General features: G+C 45.3%; 1 protein-coding gene across 1 annotated transcript in view; it reads right to left on the reverse strand.

Annotated features, from left to right (window-relative positions):
- Window positions 1-24,163, reverse strand: part of lama4 (laminin, alpha 4) — a 258,674-nt gene that overhangs the window by 89,914 nt on the left and 144,597 nt on the right. Inside the window, exons 31-35 of the mRNA XM_037685717.1 lie at window positions 16,486-16,650; window positions 16,235-16,388; window positions 14,748-14,941; window positions 14,335-14,524; window positions 14,085-14,240 (exon numbers count right to left, since the gene is read on the reverse strand). Of these exons, the coding sequence (XP_037541645.1) occupies window positions 14,085-14,240; window positions 14,335-14,524; window positions 14,748-14,941; window positions 16,235-16,388; window positions 16,486-16,650 (859 nt within the window). The remainder of the gene's footprint in view (window positions 1-14,084; window positions 14,241-14,334; window positions 14,525-14,747; window positions 14,942-16,234; window positions 16,389-16,485; window positions 16,651-24,163) is intronic.

The raw sequence follows: 24,163 nt of genomic DNA on the forward strand, positions 1-24,163 counted from the left end.
CTCCCAAATGAACCGGAAATAGAACTCTTTAAATGTCGGTACTTCCGGCTTCAGTCGTTTGCAGCTCCAGTCGAGGGCAGTCGAGTGAAGTTCTGAGGAGTTCTGAGAAGTTCTCAGTAGTTCTGAGAAGAACGCTGAGAAGAACGCTGAGAGAATGCTGTGAGTTAGCTCCGAGAGCAGCAGAGTTCAGAATGCTGGAATGCAGAATGCTCAGGACATCTGCAACTAAGCTGAACGAGAGAAGTTCAGAGGAACTATGAAGTCTGTTCTGGATGATCTCATGACTCCGAACGGTTTTTGCTATTCTTACGGAGACGCTGAAAAGTGGCTTGAAGTGGAACTTTACGCCGGAACTGACATATCTTCAGAAAGGTAAAAAGTCGATCTTCAACCGCAAAGCGTACCGTTGGGAAGCTGGGCCCAGAAGGAGCGTGTTGTTCTGGTTATAACAGACAAATTCCCTCACCCATCTCTCTCAACTTAAACTTCAATTTCCATCTTTAAAATTCTTCTATCCTGCTAGAAATCATTCCAGATATTTTCAGAAATGTCTGTTGTGAAGCAAGGTTTTCAACCATCGCCTTATGGTCTTCTAATTGTACAGCTTGCTAAATAAGCCATGTTTGTCTACACCTGGCGGCCCGTACGTTTGTTCTACATACTGGTGGCCCGTGACAGGTTCATAAATGGACTGTATTCGTGTAACAATTGAATTATCATGTTGGCATGAAATGAAAAGTGCAGAGAGTTGCTGTGTGAAACGCAGCGTTGACGCAGCTTCGGGGCTCAGAGAAAGCTTGCAGTTGTGGTGCTTTGGAAAGCTGAAATTAAAGTCAATGTGTCTTTTTGAAAGCTGAATTTGTACATCTGTTGTGTAACAAGAAGCTGGGTTTGTGTTAAAACGCTTTATTCTGTTTAAACTGTGGTCCAGACGTGGTTCTGGTCCGGCTCGGTTCTGATAAGTTCGAACGAGTTGTTTTAAATGGTTGGAAAGACGTTTTTAAGAACGGAGCACCGTCTCCGTGTGCTTTGAGAATTTATTTGTTACATTTTTAACAGAAAATAGTACATTTTGACAGTTTAAAAGACGAAAAGTTGTCCGGAATGTTCATGCTAAATGCTACACGCTAGCTGAAATGGCGAGCAGCGATTGGTCGAAAACCGCTGAGTTGGGTCGCCCTGATTCGCTGAGAAATGAGTGACGTGTCTGCGTCACTTCAGTCAGCGATATAAAACCCACCCCCGCTGTTTGTCTCTGTGATTGGTTGAAAACGGCCGTGTGGAACGCTCTGATATGCTGAGAAATGAGTGACGTGTCTGCGTCACTTCCTCTGATGTCAGGTTGTAAAGCTCGGTTGAACCAAAGCCTTTTCTGTGCTTAAATTCACTAAAATCAGCTGTCCCATGTCCACAAAACTCATGTTTCATGCAAAGAAGTCGTGCTTGTTGAAACAACGCCACGTTTAAGCTTTGAATCCGTTCAGAAATGTTGATTTAACCGAGTTTAGCCGATGCTAATTTTAAGCTAAGCGGCTAACGACAGGATGTCAACAGAACGTCCACAGGAAGTTGTCATAGGCTCCTGCTGGTATAAAGCTAACACCACCACCTGCTGTTGGAAACTTGAAATCACAGTTTCACTTCATTTTTAGGTTATTTTGGTGAAATTATACGTGTTTATTTCTGTCAGACGCATTTTTGAGTTAATAAACGTTCTTCAAGCTGAATTATTACTGTTATCTTGCATTTAAAAAGTGATTAAGGTGTTTATGCCAGAAAGGCATTTACCAAGACATTTTTCATTCACTGATAAATTCCTCAGACAGAGGTGCAGAATGAAAAATTAGAAACTTTTTAATAGATACAGTCCAGATATTCACGGAGTTGATAAAGTTTACTCATTTGCTGAAAAGATAATACACGTTTAATTGCTAGAACACTAAATAAGCGTAATTATATCAGAAAAAGAAACGTTTCTGATTTATTTTTACCACCTAAAACAACACATCTTCATATTTAATTTTAAATAGAAGATAATGGCAGGAAAAGAGGAGTATAACAGTTTTCCTGAAGGGGAGACTGATTATTCCTCATCATCATTTTTCTTTTTCTTTTCACCCACCTGGTTAATGAGTAACTGTTAAAATAGCGAATTTATGGAAAAGAACGGCTTAAGAAAGCATTTAAAAACTGAAGTTGCTTTAAACTTTCAGAAAAATTGCAGGTTTATTTAATGTTAAGTGCTTTAGAGTAGGGGCAGCACGGTGGCGCAACTGGTAGAGCTGCTGCCTCTCAGCGAGCAGGTCCTTGGTTCAAACCCCGGTCCAGGGGCCTTTCTGGGTGGAGTTTGCATGTTCTCTCCGTGCATGCGTGGGTTTTCTCCGGGTACTCCGGTTTCCTCCCACAGACCAAAACCATGCATGTTAGGCTGATTGGTAACTCTAAATTGTCCCTAGGTGTGAGTGAGAGAGTGAATGGTTGTTTGTCTCGTGTGTCTCTATGTGGCCCTGTGATGGACTTGCGACCCGTCCAGGGTGTACCCCGCCCCTCGCACAGTGATTGCTGGACATGGGCACCAGCGACCCCCGTGACCCAAACTGGAATAAACGGGTAAAGATAATGGATGGATGGATGGATGCTTTAGAGTAAATATCACTGAGATAGCCTGGTTCTTGTATCTGTTAAAAATAAGCACATTAAAAAGTAACACTGCAGAGAAGCATTTACTTAAGAATATTCATGAATTGGGGTAAAACCTACAAATAGGTGCCCACATTTGAATAAGTTGACTTATTACAGTACTTGAGTGAACCCAGAGCAAAAAAAGTGTGTGAACCTCACATGACACTTGCATACAAATATTTACCTGTTAAAATAATCTGAAGTTGGCACCTGTTTACACAGATAAGGCTACACAGTGAATAACCATGACAGGTGTGATAGAAAAGGATTTTGATCCTTATGAGATGAAGGACTGTTTAGAGAGAGCGTTGACGCTGCTCACAGAATCCTTACATCCATATGGTGAACAGGTGGACAGCATGAACCCAAAAGAGTTATTGGACAATCTGAAGGAAGTCGCAGAGCGTGTGACCTCTACTGATATAACAATATCAAGTTATAATCAGCTGGTTAAAATTGTGATTTTGCTGAAAGAATCATTCTATACAGTGGTAGAAAAAGCTGACAACCTTGAGATAAGGTTAAACAGCGAAAAAGAGGTGGTTCAGGAAATTGAAGGACACTTCCTTCAATTTAAAAGTGAACACGAGGTCCTCACAAAAAAACATTTTGAACAGATGTTTCAATCACAGCAAGATGCACGTGCAGAAATTGATTCACTGAATAGCAAAATATAGTTACTTAATGCATCACTAACAGAAGCCAGGGATGCTAAAGAGCTGTTGTCCAGAGAATACTTTGCATTAAGACGGGATCACGTCGTGAAAATGTCACAAGTGTCCCGCTGCAAAGCTGAAATAGACGTGCTTAAAACACAACTTTGCCATGCAGAAAGGAAATATGGTGAGAGGCGTGGACAGAATGTGGGGACACACTGGATTTCAGACCCAAATCTCCCCACATCACACACCCCTCCATCCATACCTAAAGTGGTAGGGACAGACCTGAACAGGTTTTCACTACCAACCATGCAACAGCGTGCATGGAAACTTCCTCTTTCAATAGATGTTCTGCTAAAACTCTCAAAATATGTATAACGCTTTGTACCGGGACCAATGGGTTCAACTGGAACAAAAGCGTACCTCAAAGACATTGAATTCAGACTGAGTGGTTATCCTAATGCTACGGTTGAGGATAAAATCAGTCTGATAAGGCTCACTTCGGACAGAGAAGTGTTCACCTTCATCGAGCGTCTACCTGATGTCACGAGAAGGGATTACAACCTTCTGTGCGAAGCTTTGATCAGAGAGTACGACCCCTGCACGGGACCTGCTGGTTTCCCGGCTGCTGACAAGGTCACGCAGGGCAAGCATGAACATCCAAAAGTCTATTACAAAAGAATCTTCCAAGCTTATTTTGGTTACAGAAATGAAACCGGAATGGAGGAAGAAGGTTTTAAATTAGTTTTCAGCAAAAATCTCCACACTGACATACGCATGTCAGTACAAATTATGGCAAATTTCAGAGAAAAATCCATCAATGAGATTAAACAGTGTGCTATAAATGTGTTTGAGGCATGTTCTCATGCTAAGACGCCCATAGAGGTGTTTCCTGGTATAAAGGTTAAACCCCACTCCCTAAAAATGGAAGGACGGCGTGCATTGACCCCTCTTCCTAAAACAGGCGAGAAAAAGCAGTATTTTCAAACTAACAAACCGCGTAATGAAGGTGCACGCTGGGACAAAAAAGCTCCTCTTTCAGAGGATGAACGTGATTATCGTACATGGAGTCAGCGTAGGACGCAAAGATATGGGATCCAAGAGGACCCATATTATCAGGGGAAATCCGAAAAGGAACCCCCAAAAGACGTACATAACCCTCCCCCACCTCGGACGAAACGAGCCGAGGCGATAAAATCACAAAAGTTCCAGAACCAAGGCCCTACACCTCTGAGCTCGGAAGAGACAGAGACACTATTAAGGTTGTTAGAAACTTTGAAACACGCTGAAATGGGAATCCAACCTGGAGCACTATGTAGTGACGTGATCGCTACTAAATCTGAAGGCGCGAATGACAACATTACAGAAGTCGGTGAAACACACCAAGACATTATTGTTGTGGCCTCCAACAACCCCTCATCGGACGAAGGGGGGGTAAACTCACACACAAACGATGATGAGTCATCGCAAGCTGAACACTCAGAACCTGATTTTCATGATTTTGAACTAGGCATTCCATTTCTGGGAGGACTCCCAGATAACCTGGTACCGAGTCAAGAAGCTGGGCCAGTATGGTTAACAAAACCAACACAGGCCATAGCTCTTTTCTCAACCGATGACGTCGACCAAGGACCACAAACCTATGGTGTCTTACCCATAGACAGGTCCGACGACTCAGAAAGGGATTCGTTGGAGCTCCCCAAGGAGCAAGAACCCTCATCAGTCTCATCACAGATTGATCAGGTGGTCGCCCAAGCCGACGCTCTGACATCTGATGAAGAAAGAGACAAACTTCGCCAAGTTCTTTTAAAATATAAAAAGTCATTTTCAACTGACCCAGACATCATCCAACTTCAGAAGTTGGATCCTGCAATTAACTCGATGATACTGTATCTGACTGACCCAGACAAATACACTCCATCGAAAGGTGAACTGGATTCCAATCCAGACCTTAAAGTCCTCTTTCAGCTGCGCAAACAGTTAAAACTACTCAAGGACAGCCTAACTTTAGCTCATGGAGCGACGTCCTCACCCGTGTTCGCGGTCTCCCATGACCGAAGGGGGGTGACGCCAGTTAGGATAATGCTACCAGATGCGATAACGTGAGCAAATCTGACATTCAGAGTGAGTGGCGCACCGAAACGTCGTTTTCTAGTTGCTTAATCACTGCTTTTGTCAATGTTGAAACGTTGTTTTACAGGTTGCTTAGTCACTGTTTTTGTCGATGTTGAGACATCGTTTAATTGGTTTTTGGTATTGTTTCTGAACACCCCAAGCAAGAATGAATTTTGTGTGTAGTTGAGTTAGAGACTAAGAGGCCTTTAACCATGCCAACATGCAGTTCATTCGTTAAAATGCAATCTTTGCGGAGTCAATGTAGATTAATGCTACCTTAAGTACCATAATCTACAGTGGTCTCACAACGCTTAAGCCGAACCTACTCGAACAATTCTATTCGGGGGCATAGCTAATTCTTTTGATGAGTCTCGCCATAGACTTCCAAAAACATTTATGGGGAAACCAAACACCCAATCTCAAGTCGTTCGTCTAAAAGACAACAGACAATTGAACCAAACTATATTTTACCATGTAAATCTAACAAACCAAGTTAGGAATGGAAAAATAGTTTGGAACACTCTTCTATAGGTATAGACCCCTATAGTTACCCTTTTCAACATGTTCCACCCCTTAACTGGTAGCTGTAGCTGTTCCCAATCATAATAGCTTACACACCAGGTGCATATAGTTTAAGGCCTTATGTAAAATCCCCTTCATAAGCCCACCTTAAACCACATAATTGCATGTCACATTGAACCAGAACGGCATTGACTGGACATCCACCCAGCGACGACCTTCGCTAGAGGAGACCTGCAATCCTGGCGTTGGTCTCCACTCTTCATCCAGTGGCCGCATCTTCAGTTCAACCCAAGGGAACCCCTCTGTATGCTGATCAATCAACACCTCCATTCGTTGTGGATTTACCGTTGTGGATTATATGACTTTTTCCAATGGATTACAGACTCTGTTTCCAAGGGGTTAAAGCATTGCTACAATGGAATTACCAACAACATTATGGAATTACCATCAATACAATGGAATTACCAAAAACATTGTGGATTACATCCTTTGACTTTTGTTTTCCTTGCTGGATTACATCAAGCTCAAGGACATTCAAAGGCGTAAGTTCATGTTAGAATTCATCCCCATGGACAGGCGATGATTTCCAAAGGGGGGACTGTAGTGAACTATGCCTGAGGTCAAATCCTGGCCTTGAGGGCCTGCCTGGAACAAGAACTGTATTTCATTGATTTGAGTCCAGAAACACAAGATTAAGTTCATCCAGAGACTTTCTAAGTGTCCTACACTGATCAATTGAAAGAACACTCTCTTTTTCTATTATCATTACTATTTTACAAATGTTTTGATAATCAAATTGTGTTTAGTTCAAACCATTTTTAAATGTTGAAGTGAACTACTCATTTAATCAACTGTGAAACAGTATTAGTGATTTTTATTCCTCATGCAAAGTAGAAATCACGTTAAGGTCTGTTACAGAGTAATTATGCATTTTCTGATTTTCTGTCTTTGAATGAGCAAGTGTAAGTTGATCCAAGGTTGGAGTCAAACGCAAAACAAGTTGTTGGAACAAATTGTCATGTTTTTAAATCCTCTCAGACGTAAATATAGAGGCTGGCACCTGTTTTCCCCCAACTCGCCTAAATATTCCTCTCGTCTGTCTTTAAAACATTTTCAATCTGTTCCATAACATTCTTGCTGTTTTTCTGACTTCTAGTGACCTCTTACGTCACAAAAACACACCCCTGTCTGGTCGATTTTGACCAATCAGGAACCTCCCAAATGAACCGGAAATAGAACTCTTTAAATGTCGGTACTTCGGGCTTCAGTCGTTTGCAGCTCCAGTCGAGGGCAGTCGAGTTTAGTTCTGAGAGGTTCACGAAGTTCTCGGCAGTTCTGGGAAGAACGCTGAGAGAATGCTATGAGTTGGTTCCGAGAGCAGCAGAGTTCAGAATGCTCAGGACATCTGCGACTAAGCTGAACAAGAGAAGTTCAGAGGAACTATGAAGTCTGTTCTGGAAGATCTCACGACTCCGAACGGTTCCCTACTATCCTTACGGAGACGCTGGATAGCGTTTGAAGGCAACTCTACACCGAAGTCGGAATTATCCTCTGCAAAGGTAAAAAGAGTCGATCTTCAACAGCAAAGTGTACCGTTGGTTAAAGCTGGGTCCAGAAGGAGCGTGTTGTTCTGGTTATAACAGACAAATTCCCTCACCCATCTCTCTCAACTTAAACATCTTTCCATCTTTAAACTCTTCTATCTGCTAGAAATAATTCCAGATATTTTTAGAAATGTCTGTTGTACAGCTGGAAGCAAGGGAAACCATCGCCGTATGGTTTCCTCCTTGTAAAACTAGCTAACTAAGCCATGTTGTTATTTTTCAATTTGCCAAATTAATGTAAATGTTTGATGTGTTAAACTTTGATTCTGTAAATAAATGACTACATTCATTTGATGGGTCAAAGAAAATTAACGCCTCACGTTACATTTTTAATAATTAAATGCACAACATTATTCAGTCCAGAAAAATGAATGAATCCGTTTAATTTATGAATATATCACAGAATATGTTCTTCTACACTAAGCACTCATAACATAAAACATTGAACATCAGCACAAACATGAACATGAGTCTGTGAGCAGATGTGCACGCATGAACACATCAACATTGAAACAGATCAGCAGCAACATGATATGGTTTTTCACAGTGATTATTCTAGTTAGAGATTCATGAGTCTAACAGCCTCAGGGTAGAAGCTGTTCCTCAGTCTAGTGGTTCTACTCTTAATGCTCCTTAACCTCCTTCCTGAGGGGAGTGGGGCAAAAAGTGTGTGTGCTGGGTGAGTTGGGTCCTTCATGATGCAGGTGGCCCTCTTCCTGCATCTGGAGGTGTAGATGTCTGTGATGGTGGGGAGGCTGATTCCAACAGATTTCTGTGCAGCCTTCACCACTCTCTGCAAAGCTTTTCTTTCTGCAGCTGTGCAGCCTCCATGCCACACATTGATGCTCGAGCACAGGATGCTCTCCACTGCACACCTGTAGAAGGAGGTGAGGACTGAGCTTCCCAGACCAGCTCGTCTCAGCCGTCTGAGGAAGTAGAGTCTCTGATGAGCTTTCTTGATCAGGCTGGTGGTGTTGTTGCTCCAGCTGAGGTTGTCATTCATGTGTACACCCAAGTACTTGTAGCTGGAGACCACTTCCACTGCAGATCCTCTTATGTTCAGGGGGGTGTAGGTGTTTTTGTTCCTTCTGAAGTCCACAATCATCTCCTTTGTCTTCTTCACATTGGTGTGAAGGTTATTCTCTTTGCACCAGCTCTCCAGGATTTCCACCTCTTGCCTGTAGCTGGACTCATCATTGTTTGTGATGCATCCCACCACCGCTGTATCATCTGCAAACTTTACAATGTGACAGCCTGGATGGGTAGCTGCACAATCATATGTGAGCAGAGTAAACAGGAGGGGGCTCAACACACATCCCTGAGGAGAGCCAGTGCTGAGGGTTATGGTGGAGGAGGAGAGGTTGTGGATCCTCACTAACTGTGTTCTGTTTGTTAAAAAGTCTAGTACCCAGTTGCAGATGGAGGGGCTTAGTCCTAGTGTGGAAAGTTTGTCCATCAGGGTTTGGGGGATCATGGTGTTGAAGGCGGATGTGAAGTCCACAAAGAGCATACGGACGTAAGAGTTTTTCTGCTCCAGGTGGTTGAGCGCAGTGTTGACCACAGAGGAGATTGCATCCTCTGTTGATCGGTTCTCACGGTATGCGTACTGATGAGGGTCCTCGTTGATGTTGATGGTTGTTTTGATGTGAGTCATGACCAGTTTTTCAAAGCATTTAGCGACTATCGGGGTGAGGGCCACTGGCCGATAGTCATTCAGACCAGTCAAGCAGACATAGTTGAACTGGGATGTCAGCTCCTCAGTAGTGGTGAGAAACACTGGGGGCTGAATGATCATTTAAGAGTTATAAACATCTGTGAAACATGTGGCAGTGAAGTGGTTAATGGTCCGGGTGCGACGTGCAGGAATGCATGGCTTAGGAGTTAGATGGGCGAGGGTGAACTCAAACTGGACTGGTATGTGGTCTGAAAAAACATTATCACCAATAACAAGATTATTAACAGTCATATCGTGAGTTAAAACAAGGTCCAGTGTATGTCCACGCTCTTGGGTGGGACTGTTTACATGCTGAGTTAAATTAAATGAGTCCAATAAATCTAAAACGTCCTTAACCAAGGGCTTCTCAGGACAGCACACGTGCAAATTAAACTCACCAATAATGAAAACATGCTCATATTTTGGAGTGATTTCAGCCAAGAATTCAGAAAACTCATTTATGAAGTCCTTAGAACGAGGTGGACGGTAGACAAGTGCAAATAACGTCGGAGGTGAATGTCCGAGTTCAAAGACGCTCAGCTCAAAGCTGGCGCGGGAAACTAGGATGGGCAGTTGTTTACAGTCAAAAGTTGATTTGAATATTGTTAATAATCCACTACCGCGCCTGCCTGATGGCCGCGGGGCGTTAAAACACAGACAGTTTGGTGGCAGTAATTCCGGCCAGGCGTTGGACTCACCCTGAGACATCCAAGTCTCTGTGATGCAGAAAAAGTCCAGATTGTGCTGTTGAAAGTAGTCCCTGAGGATAAAAGTTTTGTTGGTAACAGATCTTGCGTTGACCAAACACATCCGGATATTGTCCAAAGTAGAGCCAGCAGCGGTGGAGTTAGCGCACGCTAATGGCCACAGGTTTTCAATAACATCCCCTCCAGTTCGGTCCAGGCTGCGCAACGGCTGACAACTCCCACTTGTTACCTGGTCCGGGCACGTGGGAAGCTGGAGACCATGACCACCAGCTGGAGGGGAAGATGCAGCGCGCAGAGCTTTCAGCTTCACCAGCTGACCAGCACGTTTTCCCCAACGTCTGAAGCTAGATCTCCGGGCAGGGAGGTGAGGAGCGCAGCAAAGGTAAGCTGGCACGTCCGCCAGCAGTGGGGGAGGAGGGGGGGTCCAGAGGTATGCTGATAATGGTCCAGAAAAGCGACATCAGTGCCAGAAAAACAAAGATCCAAAAGTTGTTGTCTGTCATACACCAGCAGAGAGTTGATGTCATTGATGAGGAATACAAAAAAAACAAAAATAATCCGAACACCATCAGCAGAGGTGGATTGCAAGCCATGTACACGGGCGCCATCTTACCGGAAGTGGGAAGATGTGGGAAGTGGGAAGATTAGCATTACACTTCTTATCTCTGATTTCTATGGGAACATATGAAAGGGAAGCTGTTATCCTCTGGTCTTGATGAACAATGGACACCACATCTGCTGGTCTTTTGAAGTTCCCTTTAGGATATGGTTTTTGCTGGGGCCTTACCTTTGGACTTTTGCTGGTCAACCTTCCCCCAATCGGCCTTAGCTCCTGCACAGTCTCTTTCCACTTGGGACCCAACTGTAACCAACTGATCCACCGTGGTGACAGTTCCTCTGAGGCAACCAGACAATTTAGGATTGCAGTTGTTTAGGATCCTTCTCTCTAGCTCAGCTTCAGCGATATCTGGCTTCTACAATAAACACAAGGCCCAATAGTCGAAGGCAAAGTCCCCCAAACACTGCTCCGGTAACTGCACCATGTCCCAAAGTTTTTCTTCCACCTCCGAGAGGTAGTCTGGAGGACGAAATGCAGCGTAGAATGCTTCCTTAAATTCCATCCAGTTCTGGATTTTACTCTTGGCCATACACCACCAGCTGTGAGAAGGACCTTTTAAGACACCAGTCAAAGCCCCAATTAATTCAGGGTCCGAGAGTGCTCTCACTGACAGCAATGTTTCACACAGGTCGATGAATTTCAACACATCTGCAACCTCACGTGCACCCGCAAATGCAGGAAAGTACATGTGGATGGGAGGTTTGGCATAAACTGCTGGTATTCTACCAGAAATGAAAGGGACAGGTGTGGGAAGTGTGGGTGTCTCCCTACTGGAGGATGGTGGAAACACCTCGGTAAGGATAGGTGCAGGTCGATTGGGGTCAGAGTCTGAACTTGAACTTGGCTGATCGACGTTTTGTAGATAAGTAGCTGGTTGGGTGGAATGAAATGTGGTTGACTTCTGACAAGTCGAGGTAAACACTACTGGTGTGCGCACAGTAGAAGGAGCTATTAAGGGTGTCTTTTGGACAGCAGACAGATCTAAAGTACGTTCAGCACTGATTAGGGGTTGGGTAGCAGTAGATCGATGGGCGCACTTCAATTTTTCCATCTCTACCTTCCACTTCTCATCACGTCACTGTAAATACTGAACTAACTTTTCCTCAAACTCCTTTAGGGTAGTAATCATATGCTGTTCGAATGCCTCCATAGTTTTGTCTATATATGTTCTTATATTTTGCTCTCGGTTTATAACACTGCTCACTGAGTCCTGAAACTTTTCTTCCAAAGTGTTAACCTTCTCCACCACTGTTGTCAAGTCATTTTTAGGCCTAGAGAGGTCTGCATGTGAGAAATATGGTAAATTATCATCTTCTTCCTCATCATCACTTTCTTCATCTGAAGCATATAATGAACCAAGTAAAGAAGTTATTTCCCCCACAGGGTGTCTCCGGGTTACCCAGACATCACCTCCCGGATAACTATCTGCTAAATCAGTTTCTAAAGGGGGACCCGTTACTCCATCTGCTTCATGCAGTGAACCATATACCTCAGCTCCAGATTAAGAGGGAGTTTCTTCCATAATATCGCTAAAGTTATCACACTTAATGCAAAATGAATTATTTTTAACAACATCCCAAACAACAACAACAGTCAAATATGATACCTCAGCTTAATAATACTCTTTAAAAAAAAGTTTCCCCATATGGGCCACCACTCTGTAACAGTCTCCCATCTAAACGTGAGCTTGTACACACTCAAGAGAGTTCTTTTAACTATTTTGAAAATATTAAGAAACTGAGTATAACATTGGACAGTCCTAAATAAACATTAGGAAGGACAATGAAAAGAGAAAATAAAGAAAAGAAGTAAAAAATAAACTTGGACACGTCAAATTCAAGGTGCTGTTGGTCGAGGCTCGATATATTAACCAAACAAAAATCAACTGTTCCAATCAATATTCAAACATAATCAGTTACACGAGCACATCTTCATGATCATGATAAAGTCTCCGAAATAGTTCAAGTTCCTATATTTCCAAAGAGAGATCTCTCTTATTGTCCCAATAAAAAGTCAGCAATTAGGCACTCAAAAAATATTCAGAAAAGAAAAACTTGTTGGGGCCCATAAGATCCTCCAGTCTCTCAAAACAAAAAAAAAATAAGGAAACGTCTCACCGGGTTGGCGTCTCTGTCTGGGTTTCCTTCTTTAGACCTGGAGCGCTCTCTGCCAAAATCGCTCCAGGAAATCCGGACCGATCCTTCCCCGTGTGGCACTTTGTGTTAATATGGGAGTCTTCTTCTTCCCTCCAGAGTTGGGTTTAACTTCAGCATGAAGCTCAGCTTCAGTTATCCTGGGCGAACTCGGGAGCTTCACCGGTCCGTTTTCTGCGTCTCCGCACGCTGCTTCACCTACCCCACTCTGCTGTCAAATTCTTGTCTATTTATTAGTTCCGGTAAAGCTGTGACTCCGATAATTTTCCTGTGGATTCTTTCAAGACTGAAATACACATCTACACAGACCTTCTTGCATTTATACTAATACAAACATTTTTATTTATATTTCCTTTATTTAGGTCCAAGGTAAACCTTTTTTCACAAATACCTTCGTTTAGTGTGATGTCACACTGTCTTGCCAGCCTGATCTGATTCCCTGTTTTTTGTAAGTTGCTGCCACGTCAGCCTTTTGGTTTATTATTAACGAGTATTTATTTTTGTAAATCCTATCCTGGAGTCCTGACTTTTCCCTGCATTATTGGGTTAACTCCTGCCCTGCTCTGTCAGAAACACTGACAAACAGTGTCTTCAGTCAGAGGCTTCTTCAGACCCGCTGTAAGACAGACCGCTACAAGAGATCCTTCTTGCCCACAGCCATCAGCATCTATAACAACTCTTTAATGAAAACCAGGATGACGAGTTACAACATTTAATTTCCCTCTGGGATTAATAAAGTATTTTTGAATTGAATTTGAATTGAATTCAATGTTTTTCTTAGTTCATATGTTAGATCTTGTTACAGGTTTTTCTTTTACATTTTATTGTAGGATGTAACTGCTACCCTATGTACATAATTTAGTTCCACTACATGTTTCACATGTGGTGCGAATGACAATAAAGTATATCTGAAGCTGAAGCTGAATCTGAAGATAATATAAGTCTAGTTCAGAGAGCGGGATGCCCGCTGGTATTATAATAATGCATTAGACTAGTATTTTTTGGAGAATAAAATAAAATTTATACCATGTTCCTTGAAGTTTAAATCAAGCAATAAATAAAGAATGCAGAATCTCACATACCAAGTTGGCGGAAAATAATTTGTTAGCATGGCCTTCGCTGTGGTTGGCCATTCCAGCATATTTTTATCTCAGTGGTAATAATTATCATTATTCACTGGGAATGCCAAAGCAGGGAGCTTTGGTCATACAGTATGCAGTACAGTCTGGATTGACTAAACAACAAATACAATACTCAAATGTCAGATTATGCTTGCAACACATTTTTCTTGTTATCAAACAGTAACCACCTGAATATTCCTTTGAGCTCTTCCAGGGGGAACGCCTCCAATGAAGAGGGAGTCGCTGACCCTCCAGGGAATGCTGCTTCCCTGAACTGTGTCTTCCAGCTTTGTGAGCCCGTCAATTATTAACCGACCAAAACTCCCATCACGAATCAAAACAAGCTTCAGCAGAACAAGAGCAGAGGTTACCATTTAAAAACAGTTTTGATTAAGTATCTGCTTATTGTATAAATACAAAGTGTTTCCATAAACTTACATTGTGCCATGCACCATCATTATATCTCTTCTCCGTCTTGATTTTTACTCTTTTGTCTGCGACGTTGAATGTGTATACAAGTTTTCCATGGGTCAGGACCAGAGCTATAAAGTTGTCTTCTTGCACGTCAGACACATAAAAGATAAGGCTAAAAGAAGACTGGGTCTTCAGGGACACGGACAGGTTGAACCTGAATGGAGGAACAACATTCAGTTTTGATGCATGGACAACAGGCCTAAAAGGAATTCATAGGTCAACCCTTGGATTGGGTGAACATTAAAAGTTAAACCCTTGCAGTGGTAACAGACAGACAAATGGACAAACACCTTTATTAGGTAGGTCACAACAAAGGAGTGATCTTTGGGCTTGGCTAACACTGAGTTTGTGTTGAGAGGGTTCAGGATCGGACCTACCTCTCAGAGAAAGAGTCAGGGAGGTCAGAGTAATGCTGCCTGCTGTTGGCAATGCCGCCATAGTGGAAGGCTCGGTGTGTTGCTCGTGGGCTCGAGGACAGGTAACAGGACAGAGTCTGTGGCTCTGATGGATCCTGGTCATCACTCCTGTGCTGCTTCAGGTTTGGAGGAAAGCTGAACTTATCTCTGGTAACCTGTGAGAGAAGTTATGTATCGGTCAACACAGACTGTTTGCAGTTAAAAGTAAAATAAATAAACAATCCCCAGATTTCAAATGGCCTTCTTCTTTGTCTTTTTCCTGGCAGCTGCATTTCTAACATCCTTCTACCAATATACCCACTGTCCCTCCTCTGGACATGTCCAAACCACTGTCCCTCCTCTGGACATGTCCAAATCATTGTCCCTCCTCTGGACATGTCCAAACCACTGTCCCTCCTCTGAACATGTCCAAACTACTGTCCCTCCTCTGGACATGTCCAAACCGCTGTCCCCCCTGTGGACATGTCCAAACCATCTCAGTCTGGCCTCTCTAACTTTATCTCCCAGTTGTTCAACATGTGCTGTACCTCTGATGACAAGACAGCGACACACATGATGCAGCCACATCGCGCAGCAGCAACAAACATATTAGGTGTTACAGATATGACTCTGTCCTGTCGAGCCGGTAGACAGAGAAGTCATCTGAAGACACAGCACAGTTGAGGATGGACGTCTCCAGCCCTGAAGGCAAAGACAGAGCAGCTCTTCTTGTCCTGCTCACAATAAATTCGTGCACGCAGGTCATCTAGTCTGCTCCTCAGAGACTGAACCCCTGAAAGCAGGACCGATGGGAGAGGGGGTTTGCTGCATCTCTGGTGGGTCCTGCACAAAATACCAGCTCACTTTCTTCTCCTTATTTTCCTCTTACGGTGCCCAGGTAAACAAAGGACCCAGGGGAAAATGTCCGCCGCCGAGTCCTCAAAAGTCAACCACAGTCCCCACTCACTGACAATCATAACTCAAAAAGTTCATCACGGTCATACCCAAATTGTGTGAGTGCAGTGCAGGTGCAAAACGTCAAAACAAAAACAAAATGAACAAAACGAGTGGAAGCGGAGCTCTCATCAGTGCTGCCATGCTGCAGTACACGTTGGTGACTGAGGAGTTCAGAGGAAATGGGCAAAAAAAGGCAGAGTATAGTTTTTCAAGTTTTACAAAAAAACTGGGCCATTGTTTAAAATAAACTGGCCTCTCGTAGCTGTGTGGCTTACTTGTTGCATGGTCACAAACATTCAGCATTCAGTAAGACTGAAATTTAATAAATGGCTTAAAATGATTTTGCTCAATGAGTTATTGTGTTTGGCTGATAATCCTGCTGTCAGGTCATTTAGAACCAAAGTGATGAAATGTAAGGCACCTGGACCAACCAGCTGAACAAACCAAGAGAAGACCAAGCTGCCTTAAACCTTTCTGCTCTGAGCACAAAGGTTTGTTGTTTCTTGTTTTACCTTCTGTGACTGACTGTGTCTGGCTCTGGAGACGTTGTCTCTCTGCCTCGACTGCAGCGCAGCAGGAGGATGCTGTACTGGACAGTCCTGCACAGAGACTCCCACCTTCTCTGTGTACCTCTGAAAGTCCTCAGCTTCGATGTCTTGGTCTTGTCTACAGACAAAACAAAAAGTGCCATCATGTGAACGTCCACACTTAGCAACAAGCTCAGGTGTCCGTTAACCTGCCAGCCTCAAGTGTGATGATGTACCTGTTGATGTAAGCGTAGCTGATGCAGCCTGTGAAGTTCCTGAAGCTGCTGCTTGGAGACCCTCCATAGTAGAAGGTCTTTGCAGAAGAGTCTGATGTGGACACTGAGGCAGATGATGGACGTTTCTTCTCCTGCTTGTCTTTGTCGTCTACTAACAGTGAATACCTGAGAGGGAGAGTGTGACCAGAGTTTGGCACCAAGTTAAAACTTTTATGAATGAACACACTAGAAAAGACAAAAGTCTAACAGATGTTTAAATTTTTATTTTTCTTTTGGCTGCTCCCTTCTTCAGGAGTCAGTACAGTGAACTAACTTGCACGAAGACTTGGTTTTTGCACCGGATGTCCTTCCTGACACAACCACAGACCACTGAGCTAGAGTGGAGCAAATGAGGGTGGAGGCAGATGCGAGTGCTTCACCTATCCCACCCACATTTTGATGCTGTCAGTCCAGGGAGTTGAACCGGCGACCTTCCAATCACATGTCCTCCTAACCTCTGCCCTGTGTTTTCAATAATATTCTTAACATGCTTTGCTTTGTGAGCTTGAATGCAGCTGTTCACAGATGTAGAAGGTGTTTGTCATGGGAATGATTCAAAGCATTCAGACTATTCAGTCCGGTTCAGTTTTCTTCCGTCCGTTTTTCAGCAGGTAACTTGTTCTGCAATGTTTTCAATGTTTCATTAATCACAACATTCAGCTCATCCAGGAGCACAAAGACCAAACGTCAGATCAGGAATGCCTGATCTGACGTTTGGTCTTTGTGCAGTTTTTACTGTTTGAAATGTTTGGCTTTTCAGCAATGTTTTTTGACAATGAACGAGCTCTCTCCATTACCCATGTACTGTTATTAACATTTAACTGCTCATTATAGTTTTTGTTCCGGTTCAGCTTATTTCAGCATTTTTGTACTGTTTTCAGCTTCTTTCATCTAAATTAATTTTTTTCTGCTTTTCCAGCTACATTTTTGTCCTTTTCTGTTATTTTTTCCCCAATTTCTGCTTTTTGTGAAAATGTAGAAAAAAATTAAACTTTTTGTTTTTTTAGAATATTTTTGCTCATTTTAGTTCTATTTCATATAGGCTTCGCCCTTTAAGGTTGTCGCTGATGCGTTTTATCCCGTTATGCGAAGCATCACACTGAAAAGTTTAGTCCACGCCCACCTGCTGTGTGGGCCCCACCCGGTCTGTATAAGTTACGTTAAGAGCGGGTAATCGGCTCCCAATTTTCTTCAGCAAGTTAATAGCACTGACCTTCTACAAGATGTCCAGCTCCAACACCAACCGCTTGTGTCCATCCTGCAAGACCGGTTACTTGCTCAGCTTTGACCAGCACAACACCTGCGAGGGATGCCTGGGTCCCCGCCACGTCGCCCGTGCTTCCTCCTGCCGCCTCTGTGACAACGTTCCTCCAGAAGAAAGGCAGAGGAGAGCAGCCTTGTTTAAGGCTAACTTCGAGGACTGCCTGTCCGTGGCGGGAGACTGTTCGCTGGACGATGCGATCGACTTCTTGGACGTTGGCTCTCGGAGCGAATCGGATGGTTCCTTTGGGACAGGCGACGTCAGCAGCAGCCCCGATGCTTGCTCCCTCCCGGGGAGCGTAATGTTGGAACGAGGGGGGCCGAGCAGATGCTAGACCCCTCCGGGCTTTCCCGCCTCAATGGTCACATCGCTCCCTGCCGTCGGCGCCCTCCTATCGGAGTTGCCCAACATTATCCAGGAAGCTGCTGACATGAAGGGACTTTTCGTTCCCTCCCTCCCCCTGCCCAGATCGGATGATCTCGCGGGAAGGTTTGGCTCCACTCCGGCTCGCCGTCCTGACCCCATCTGGCCTCGGTTTCCAGCGGTGATGTCGTATTGGAACGAGGCGGTGGCCGGTCCTGGTAAACTGAGAGCCCCCATCTCCACTTTCGCTCCCATCACCAGAGTGGAGGGGTTCACCGAGTGGAACTTTCCCTTTGTACCCCCCCTTGAGCCAAGCCTTGCGGAAGCCTTCGGAGCGAAGCTGTCCAGGATGGAGCAGCGTCCCGTCCCTCCTGGGAAACACGACCAGACAGTGACCACGCTTTCCAACCGAGCTCATCAATGTGCGTTTCAGGCAGCCACAGCTAACAACAATGTGGCACTGTTAGCATACAGCGTGTCCAAGAGGCTAGAGGCTGCAGATCTGCCTGAGGAGTCCAAGAGCTCCCTCTGCAAGGCAGCTGACGCCATCCTCAACATGTGCGCCTCCTCTGCGGTCTGCCTATCCAGAATTGCAGCGTGGATAACGATGATTCAGTGATCCACCTGGCTCCGTCATTCCCCCTCTCTGCCGGAGAAGCTACACAGAGACCTGATGGAGGGCCCCATCATGGCGGACGCGTTGTTCGGGAGCAGTTTCAAGGCCATGTTGGAGAACTCCAAAAAGTCGGAGGAGGTGTCGGAGACTGTGCGCCACCTCATCAAGCCGTGCGGCTCATCCCATCCCCCGGCCCACTGGAGAGATTGTCGTGAGCAGAGGCAGAAGAAACGACATTCCACGGCCACGGCAGCGTCGTCTCGCTCAGCTCCACCACCAGCCCTGCCCGTCAGAGACCAGCCCTCTTCATCCCGGCAACCAGCAGTTCAACGTTTCCCCAGAGATCGCCAGCAGGCGGCGCCCTGGGCCAACAAATTGCAGAGCTCACGGGGGAAAAGGTTAAAAAAAATGACGGTCTGCGGAGGGTGTGTGAAAACGTGACACAAAAGTTGAAATAAAATATAATTCAATGATCAAAGTGTCTGTTTTTAGCCAGTCTGTAAGCTCGGATGAACTCGCAGTGGCTGCACACACATCATCCACACAAAACGAGCCGGTGTCCTTAAATAAAGGTTTTTCAAACTCATCGTTGCTCAAAAACAAGACGAGACGCTCACATGACACAACAGTGGTAAGCGAAATAACTCGTTTTCAGCCCGAGCTGCACAATCCTCACCCAAGCGGTGTCAAACACGCACTCGCTCAACGCAAAAAGCCTCCACCCAAATGGAGTTGCGTTGATGGTGCACACACAGCTCCCCGGTGTTCACCGGCTCACATCGACATAAATATGGGACCGCAGGACGGGTCCGGTGTAGAACCTTGCTCTCAGCGAGAGCGACACGCACCGCACCAAAGCAAACGCATGCCTCCGTGGCGCGGGCAGCCTTCACTCACCATTCCTCAGTACTCGGCCGCTCACGTCAGCATAAGCATAAGATAGCTGAGCGAACCCAGTGACGAGTCTCGCCCCCAGCGAGAGCGGCGCATGTCCCACCAAAGAAAACGCGTGCTCCCGCGGGGCTCGCAGCCTTCACTCAAACGGCATGGCGTGGATGAAGTCGCGCTCACCGCTTGTCAGCGATCGCCCGCTCATGTCAGCATAGATGCGAGATCTCAAAGCGAGCCCAGCACAGGATCCCGCTCGCGGCAGGAGCGACACGCGCGTCACTACAGTGGCGTCAAATGCGTGCCCCCACGGCGTCATGAGTCGTCACACGTTTCTCCTCAACACACACCGGTCCACCTAGACATGAAGGTCAGAATGCAGCACACAGGCATGTTGAGAGCCCTTTTGAGAAAGTCTCGACTTGGGTCACGCGGAACACATTCCTGCAACACATGACGGCGGTCGAGGCGGTGGACTGGATGGCATCCGTACAAAACATGATGTATCACTTAAACGCGTGTCCAATCCACAAACGTTACGCGGAGTGGCTAAAAACATGCTTGCCAGACAGATGGATGACCAAGTTGTTAAGCAGGGGTTACACGCTAAAATTTGCAACCCGACCCCCTCCGTTCGGAGGAATTTTAGAGACGGTCCTGTCTTCACCAGACCAAATCTCATTCCTAAATGCAGAAGTCCAAGAACTTCTGGTAAAAGAGGTAATCTCCAGAGTTCCCAACGGAGAAGAAAACATGGGGTTTTACTCATGTTACTTCCTGGTTCCCAAACGGACCGGAGGAAGGAGACCGATTTTGGATCTGTCAGTTTTCAACAAGGCGATCATGGACAGACCGTTTCACATGTTGACAACCAGACAGCTGTTGGACAACATCCAGAGAAATGACTGGTTTGTTTCCATCGACCTGAAAGATGCCTACTTTCACATACTGGTGGAACCAGATGTGTTTTTCCCTCTCCCCCCCCCCCCCCCCACCCACTTCCCTGCTGCGTTCTTTTGTCCTGTGAACCCTTAAAAAAGCCTCTTTTTTTCTGCATACCTCTTAATTGGAAGGATCAGCTGGTCTCTCAACAAAATTGATCAACTTCTCCCGACAGGAGTCAGGGTAAGGAGGACCCTCTTACCTCGAAGGAAACGAATTGGATTCATGATGACAACTAGATTCTACTGTTTGGGTTGGTGAAATCTGGTTGTCTACAAATTTGTGTGGAGGTGTTGAAGCTTGACAGTGCTCGGACTGAATGTGGAGCTGTGACAAGGAATTGGAGCAGCTGTTATCAGGACTGTGATCTTCCTGGCAGCACTCATGAATGGTGGGAATAATATGGAGAAGCTGTGAGCTCAACTTTTGGAGTAAAGGATCAATTCGGCTGTTTTGGAGTTCATCAGAGAATATGTACAGTAAGACTTTAAAGGCAGAAACAACAATTCACGAGTTCTACCTGACCCAAACTGTGGCCTTGATGCCGGACTTATCTCAACTCCTCCTGGAATGTTTTGAAAACAACAAATATGTTTTGACTGTTTCCTCACCCCTTCCTTCCCTAAGGCCGTGGACATGTAACAGAACCTCAACTGAGCTGAAGAGGAATGTCACCTCTTATCTGGACAATGGCTGGGGTGGGGGTGGGGGGGGCAGGACTATGCTACGACTTTCCCTTAAAAATTCAATGTTTTCACCGCCTATATGTACATGTATAACGTCTGTTTATGTTGCTTTGCTGTGGTAGGTTTTTTTGATGCCTCAAATTGTGCCCTGTCTAGGACACGGTGTGAGAGATCTTTTTTTTTATACCGTCTCTCCTCATGTTTTCTTTCCTTTTCTTATCTAAGCAAAATATTATTCTGAATAAGAATAAGAAGGCCGCGCTAATTATTTATAGCCGCAGCTTCGTGCACTCTGCCCATCTTCGGATGACTGTACGTACATATTTGCGTTGTATCTCGGTGCAATGCCAATAAAGTTTATTCTGATTCTGATACCCATCATCCCAAAACACAGAAAATTTCTGCACTTCGCCTTTCAAGGGATGAGGTATCAGTACAACAGGCTGCCGTTCGGGTATTCCCTCGCGCCTCGTACGTTCTCAAACTGTGTGGAGACGGCCCTGCAACCGTTACACAGAGCAGGGATGAGAGTTTTGTTTTACCTAGACGACCTGCTGCTGCTGTCATGCTCCAGACAGGAAGCAGCGATGTAGGCTCAGATGTTGACATCACACCTGTTAAATCTGGGCTTCGCCATAAATTGGAAGAAAAGCTCGATTCTCCCGGCCCAGACGATTGTTTATCTAGGAGTGGAGCTAAACTCGACCACCATGCGGGCTCATTTATCACAAACGAGAATCGACACTCTAAAAGACCAGCTCCGCCATGTAAGACCTGGCAGAGTGGTAACAGCTGTTTCCATCATGAAGCTGTTAGGAATGATGTCGTCAGCTCACACAGTGGTTCCTCTGGGTTTATTACACATGAGACGCCTCGAGAGATGGTTTGCTCATCTGCGTGTGGATCCAGTAAAACAAAAGAGACGGAAGATCACTGTTCCTCCCTCCATGAGAGCAGATCTCCGACACTAGAAAAACACCTTGGTTCTGTCAGAGGGAGTCCCCGTCAGCAGACCCATGTCACACGTGTCAGTCTTCACAGACGCGTCGCTGTCAGGTTGGGGGGGACATGCCTATCTCAAGCTGTAGGAGCATTGTGGCCCCATCACACATCAGCCCACATAAATGTTTTGGAGTGTCGCACGGTTCTGAACGTGATTCAACACTTTGTTCCTGTGCTACAGAATCAACACATTTTGATTCACACAGACAACAAGGTTACTGCTGCTTACATAAACCGGCTGGGATGTGTGCGCTCAGCCCAGATGTTACACATTGCGCAAAAACTGCTGTGTTGGGCACATCAAAATCTGCTCTCCATCTGCTCTCCATCCCCAGTGTTCTGAACAAAGGGGCAGATGTGATGTCCAGGGGCGGTCTACGTCACAGGGACTGGACTCTCCATCCAGATCTGATGGCTCAGACGTGGCAGAAATTTGGCAAAGCAGCTGTGGACCTGTTTGCGACATGAGAAAACGCTCAGTGTCAACTATGGTTTTCTCTGAGCCCGCGAGACGAACCACCGCTGGGGGTGGACATGTTTGCTCACAACCCATGGCCCAAAATGCTTCTTTAGGCGTTTCCCCCATCCCCTCTGATTTTAAGGTTCTTGAACAGAGTTCAGGAGGAGGGATTGACAACTCTCCTGGTGGCTCCCGAGTGCGTGAACACACCATGGTTCCCAGTCCTACAATGCCTGCTATCGGGGTGCCCGTGGAAACTGCCGTGGAGGGAGGAAGCTCTCCTCCAGGTGGGGGGAGCGATCAGGAGTTACCCAGAAATAGGCCAGCACCTGTGGGTCTGGCCGCTGAGCGGATCTGCTTAGAAAGGATGGGCCTCCCGCAAGATGTAGTGCGCACAATCCAGGATTCACATGCTACAGCTACCACAGCGCTGTACACATCAAAGTGGACAGCTTTTCAGCGCTGGTGTACAGAGAAAGGTGTAGCTGCAGCAGCTGATGGACAGAAATTTGGCATTCAGCATGATTAAAACGTACGCTGCAGCCATCTCTTCCTGTCACAAAGGGTTCTGAGACAAAACAGCTTTTAATCATCCGCTGATGAAGCATTTTTTAAAAGGTGTACAGAGACACAGGCCTGTTTCATGCCCACTTGTTCCACAGTGGGATTTAACACTGGTCCTGTGGGCCCTGATCAAAGCTTCATTTGAGCCACTGAATCAGGTTCCGATTAAATTCTTGTCTCTTAAAACAGCCCTTCTACTGGCTTTGACATCCGCTAAGAGAGTGAGTGATTTATCTGCCCTCTCTGTCGCTCCGTCATGTCTCAGAATTCAGGCTGACGGCAGCTCAGCTGATCTAAGACCAAACCTAGCTTTTTTGCCTAAAAACATCAAGAGCAATATCGTAGGAGGGGTTTCCCCCCCCCCCCCCCCCACAAATCAGAAGAAGAAGCATCTTTCCATCTTCTCTGTCCGGTGCGAGTGTTGACGTGTTACATAGCACGCACAGCTGCAATGCGTCAAACTCAACATTTATTTGTGCATTATGGAGATGCATCTGTAGGTCGCCTGTTATCCACCCAGCGCTTGTCACGCTGGCTGTGTGAGGCCATTTCTGAGGCCTACAGAGCATCAGATTTAGAGCCTCCTGTCTACCTCAGAGCACACTCGACCACACATCTGCACTGCGGCCGCGTGGTCAACACCCTGCTCATTTATTCGTTTCTATTTGACAGTTCGTCAATGAAGTTCGTGATGTGACTGTTCGTTCCATGAAACATTCTGTCCTTGATTCTCTAACAGAATGAATATTATTTTAAAAAAGTTAAATCTGGTCCTCTGGACATTCAAAAAAAAAACAAAGCAAATCAACAAAAAATGTAGAAACGTTTCGTCTCTCATCCGAGAGACTTCCTCAGTC

Source organism: Nematolebias whitei, chromosome 12 (genome assembly GCF_014905685.2).
Source record: "Nematolebias whitei isolate Nwh7 chromosome 12, NemWhi1, whole genome shotgun sequence".
Lineage (NCBI taxonomy): Eukaryota > Metazoa > Chordata > Actinopteri > Cyprinodontiformes > Rivulidae > Nematolebias > Nematolebias whitei.